General features: G+C 38.5%; 1 protein-coding gene across 5 annotated transcripts in view; it reads right to left on the reverse strand.

Moving 5' to 3' along the window:
- The window catches only part of LOC106881609 (titin homolog), a 207,307-nt gene that overhangs the window by 115,933 nt on the left and 85,263 nt on the right, over nt 1–6,111 (reverse strand). For all 5 annotated transcript variants that reach the window (XM_052971545.1, XM_052971544.1, XM_052971549.1 and 2 more), the window contains exon 3: nt 2,287–2,356. In XM_052971545.1, the coding sequence (XP_052827505.1) occupies nt 2,287–2,356 (70 nt within the window). The remainder of the gene's footprint in view (nt 1–2,286; nt 2,357–6,111) is intronic.

A 6,111-nucleotide genomic window follows, 5' to 3' on the forward strand; every position in this document is an offset into this window, starting at 1 on the left:
CACACACACACACACACACACACACACACACACACACACACACGCACAATAATGTGACAGAAGTAACACAGAATTACAAGTGTGTTTTCATTTGCACACATACACACAGGTATATCACTCCCTACTTTCCCTCTCCCTGTTTTATGTGTAAATACAAGTATTTTTATGAGCACTAGTGAATCTCAGAGTGTGTGTGAGTGTGTGTGGCCATGTGAAACACGAGCACTAATTAAAAATAGTAAAACCAGTTTCTAGAGAGGTGTGATTTATTTCCTTATGTCAGCTGACTTTGTTCATTATTTACACACACACACACACACACACACACACACACACACACACACACACACTCATATGTGCACATTCTTGGACAGATACACACAAATCCCAACACACACACACATGCATACATTCATGGATACACTCAAACTCACACATGCACTCATACAGATACACACACACACACACACACAGATATGGGCCAATGTACCAGGATAATTTGTATACATGTATATGCATATACATATATAAACATACACAAAGTACAAATATCAACTTGAAACACATAATGAAAGCTGAACAAACACAACACACACACATTTATACACTAACAAAATAAGCACAAACAATGTACAAAATTATACAAATGTACATGTATAATTTTCAAACACACACACACACACACACACACACAATGTATATACCTACATTCTTTACTCTACACCCACACATTTACACCTGTATACCTACGCATATATGCACCAACCAAATAAGGACAAATACAGAATTACAAAATTATGCAAATGCATACACATTCCTGACAAATGAATACATGCCCAACAGTCACAAAATATACATACATTACATAGATTTGCGTGTGAACACACAAAGTACAGAATAACCCAGGAGTTCGTATGCACACTTGTATGTTACAGGTGTACTCAACCCCAACCTTATATGTTCTACAAACATGCACATATTTTGATTTGAATGCACAAATATGCATGCATGTGTCATTGTCCTCATCATGTTCATGAGTGCAGTGATTATCGCTATCAATGATGTCTATGTTTTCCTTGCTAAGACATTGAATAAGTGATTTGCAAATGCTGCTCCACTCTGACTCCACTCCGTTATGAGTCATACCTCTTTTATTATCCCACAATCATGAACTTTCAGTTGTTTACTGCTGCAACATTTTGTTTGAGGTTTACACTACAACTACCCTCATCATCACTGTTGTCATCATATTATCGTCCACTTTTCCATGGGTCACACAGAATTCATGGAGACAGATTTTTTCTATGATTAGATGCCCTTCCTGATAATATTTCTTCGTGGCCAAACATGTTTCCACAGATGAGAAATGAAGGACACCGCTTGTATGACAATGTCACTTGTTTACAACTACCATGCATTGATACCAAGACAAGAAGACAGTAATACACAATAACAGTACACATCGTTACCATTTCACAAATACCCCATGCTGGCACAGGTTGGATGGTTTGAAAGGATCTGACAAGTCAGAGGAAACACACAGACACATGTGTATATGTATGATGGGCTTCTTTCAGTTTCCATCAACCAGATCCACTTACAAAGCCTTCGTAGGCCTAGAGCTATAGTAGAAGACACTTGCCCAATGTCACAAAATGGAACCAAACCTGGAACAGCATGGGTGGGAAATAAACTTCTCTGCCACACAGGCACTTATGTTGTCATTTAATTAATCACATATATTACACTACACCTAAGTTGTCAGGTTGTCAGATAACTGCTTACCTATGTTACGCCACACCTTTACTTTCACTTAGCTACATACACTATACATTATGCTTATATTATTATTAGGTAGCTGCTTGCATATGTTATATCACCCCTATAGTTACAAGTAAATACTTCCTCATGCTATACCATGCTTTTATCTCTATCATCAACCACTTTGACAACTGAGCACTGAAAATATATTTTGAGCCTATACAGCATTGGAGCCTCTGCAGCATCGTCTAATGTGCTAAAGACAGCAGCCATAATAATCCTCAATTTACAATGCACAAAAAAAGAGAATGACTCATATAGTCTCAGATATTTGTGAAATAAAAGCTGGGATAGTTACAGATAGGGTAACTTTGGTCATTGGTTTGCCAGAGAAGGACTGATAACGTTAAACACCTGTTGTCACCCTTTAGAAAACAGTTTTCTAGGAGGTTACCATAGATAAGTAGACACAAGTATATGGCAAACAGTAGGTAAAGAAAATATGCAATATGAAAACATTCCTACCAGTCCAGCCAATGGTGTTGGGAATCGGTTAATTTTCTTAACAGAACCTGGTTTGAGACAGTTGAGCAACCTGAAATTATAACAGGAAATTCCTTTTATTTATATATACAAACATTACATATAAATATCAAACTATCACATTCAGTTTATGTCTGCATTCCATGCTGACATGTGTTGGGCAGGTTGTCACATCCCAAGTCATTTCTTTATGTACAAAAAGATATTCACAGAACACATACGCAATATCACATCTTTATAATAACATCAGGCTTTAGTAGAAAAAAAACTTTCCCATGGTGCTATGCAGTGGGACTGAACCTAAAACAACATGGCTGCAAAACAAGCTTTTTAACCATACAGCCATGCATGTCTTTGTGTGTATGTATGTATGTATGTATGTGTGTGTATGTATGTGAGTGTGTGTAGATAGATAGACAGACAGACAGATAACTGGAGAGATAGATAAATACACAGACAGACAGACAGACAGACAGATAAATAGACAGACAGACAGACAGATAGACGGATGGATGGATAGATAGATAGATAGATAGATAACTGGAGAGATAAAGAGATGGATAATTGGAGAGATAGATAGATAGATAAATAGGTAGACAACTGGAGATAGATAAATAACTGGAGAGATAGAGAGATAGATAATTAAATAAAATGATCTTCAAATGTGAAGCATTAGGGAGAAGATGACAAAGGACCAAAATGGTTGACAATTTGCTGTGCTTGAGAAGACCTATCCAGCGAAGTAAAATCAAGGCCATAAGGGCATGCTTTTTATGCCTCCCCACCCCTGCACTTAGTCTGTCCCTGACAAGCCTCTCCCCAACAACCTATCTCCCTAACATCCCCCATCCCTCTGTATTCCCCTCCCCTCTGTCTCCCACTCTCCCTTTGCACCCTCATGAACCTACCTGCACACAATGTGTCTGTTGAATCCCTTCTCCACCGCCCACGCAACATATCTCCCTAACAACTCTTCCTTCAAGTTGTACCCACTCACTACATTCCTTCCCCTCCACCTTCCACAATACTTACCCACCCACCTACCCTATCCAATCCCTGGTTCCACTTATATGCACCTCCCTGTATCTTCAGTGTAAAACCCCCAACCCCACCACTGCATTTTTCTGTCTCCCCACTCTCTCTCTCTCTTTCCTATTGAGACAACCATTTATCTCCTTTAATGCAAAAAAACTATTTCTGTCTCGCTTTCATTATTCTAAACTCGCAAGACCTGGCACAAAGCCACCTCACTCGATACTATTCCTCCCTCAGCTGAGGAGTCTTGTCTTGTAACTTAATTGGTGACCTCACCAGTTCTAGTGCCATGTGAAAAATACCCAGTCCACTCTGTAAAGTGGTAGGTGTTAAGGGCATCCAGCTATAGAACCCATGCCAAAACAGAGGGTTGACCATAGTGTAGTCTTCTGATGTGTCAACTCTTGTCAAACCATCCAACATATGCCAGTTTGGAAAACAGACATTAAATGATGATGATAATGAAAATACAATATTATGTTTTATTCTCATATCAGTCACTTTACCAATCAGTTTCATACTAGGAGTTGAGATAAGCCTAGCAATCATCAGAAAAGGATGAAAGGAATAATATGCTCACTCCATTAGCCAATATATGAGCACTTGTCTTTTCTGACTCATGGATTTTTTAGAACAATTATACACACACATACAACACATTATACATTGTCTCCAGGAATTTCACTTCCTACCAATGTTATGTAAAGTATCTCTCCAACAAAAATTATTGCATACATTCTACTACGATTCATGTTATATCTTTTATCTGTTTTGGTCATTAGATTATTGCACAAAAATTATTGCATACATTCTACTAAGATTCATGTGATATCTTTTTTCTGTTTTGGTCATTAGATTGTGGCCATGCTGGGGCACAACCTTGAAGAACTTTTAGCTGAATGAATCAACTCTAGTACTTTTTTTTTTAAGCCTGATACTTATTCTACCAGTTTCCTTCTGCTGAACTGATAAGTTATGGGGGTGCAAACAAACCAACACAGGTTGTCAAGTGGCTGTGGGGTATAAACAGACAAAGACACACATGCATATATATATATATGTGGCTATGTGGTATAGCCACAGTTAAATGACTGAAACAAGTAAAAGAACACACACACACACACACACACACACACACATATATATATATATATATATATATATATATATATATATACACATACATACACGATGGGCTTCTTTCAGTTTCTGTCCACCAAATCCACTCACAAGACTTTTGATTAGCCTAAGGCTAAAGTAGAGAACACTTGCCCAAGGTGCTACACAGTGGGATTGAACTTAGAACCATGTAGTTGGGAAGCAAGCTTCTTACCACACAGCCATGCCTGATATGTTCATAGTGACGTAATATCTAAAACAATGACTAAAACAAAAAATGAAGCACATTCATTGAAACTCAAATATGACAGTCCCAGATCCACATTGTTGACAAATAAATGAACCCAGTCAGCAGGATATCAAATGATTTACCATAATACCTCTGTAAGTTAAAGAGTCATTAGGTTTTTCCTTTTTTTTTTGTGTGTGCTTCTTTTAATTATTTTCATAATGCTGGTTTCATATATGATAATATTATAATTTTATGGCCTATTAAACTCATTTCTATTAATATTTACATTTACACGTATTCATTCATTTAATTATGTAGGCAATGAGCTGGAAGAGTTATTAGAATAACAGAATGCCGTGCACTATTCATTCCAGCTCTCTGTACTCTGAGTTCAAATGGTGATAGCAAATACATTGCACCTCTATGGTTGTAGAATGTTGGTTGAGGATGCAAGTGATGATGATCTGGGAGCTTCCCCGCCCGGGCCGAGACCTCGTCAAGAGCTTCCCTGCCCTGGCCGAGACATTGTCGAGAGCTTCCCTGCCTGGGCTGAGACCTTGTTGAGAGCTTTCCTACCCGGGCTGAGACATTGTCGAGAGCTTCCCCGCCCGGGCCAAGACATTGTCGAGAGCTTCCCCGCCCGGGCCGAGACCTCGTCAAAAACTTCCCCTCCCAGGCTGAGACCTCGTCGAGAGCTTCCCCGCCCAGGCCGAGACATTGTCGAGAACTTCTCTGCCCGGGCTGAGACATTGTCAAGAGCTTCCCTGCCCAGAAAAATGTCCTCTGAAGTCAAGAGTGGATGGTGGCATGTCTTTAAGCAGTCATTCAATCCTGTAGAAAAATCAGCACACAGCCTAATTTTATTATTTTTCTTTTTAATGCACACCATGGGCACTGCCCACTTAGAGTAATCTGCCTTTTTAATGATTCCACTCTTTTCCAATCAGTTCAACTTTTCATTTACAATTTCAATTGCCACAAATGGTACTTTTCTGTTAGATTTAAATACAGGCACAGCATTTTCACTTACTTGAAAGCAGGCTTCAATCTTTTTACATAGACCTAAGTCCTCTGATAGTACTTGAGGAAACATCTTTTTCAATTTTCTCTTCAATTCCTCAGATTATTTTTAACAGGACAACCATTTATATTTTTACAGTAGAGACTTCTGGGGAGGTGGCATAAGTCAAATAACTCCAACCAATCTGTACCAAACAGATTGATTGTATTCTCCACAATCAATATTTTTGCTATCCTGTGTCTCTCCTCGAAATAAGATGTCTGTACATATTTCACCTATGAAATGTAATTTATCGCCCGTCACGCCACGCACAATTTTGCTGTTTTACATAACCTCAGTTCCCAGTTTTTCTCCATGTATCAGCATTTATGATGGAAATATATATATATATATATACATA

This window comes from Octopus bimaculoides, chromosome 11 (genome assembly GCF_001194135.2).
Source record: "Octopus bimaculoides isolate UCB-OBI-ISO-001 chromosome 11, ASM119413v2, whole genome shotgun sequence".
Taxonomy (NCBI): Eukaryota; Metazoa; Mollusca; class Cephalopoda; order Octopoda; family Octopodidae; genus Octopus; species Octopus bimaculoides.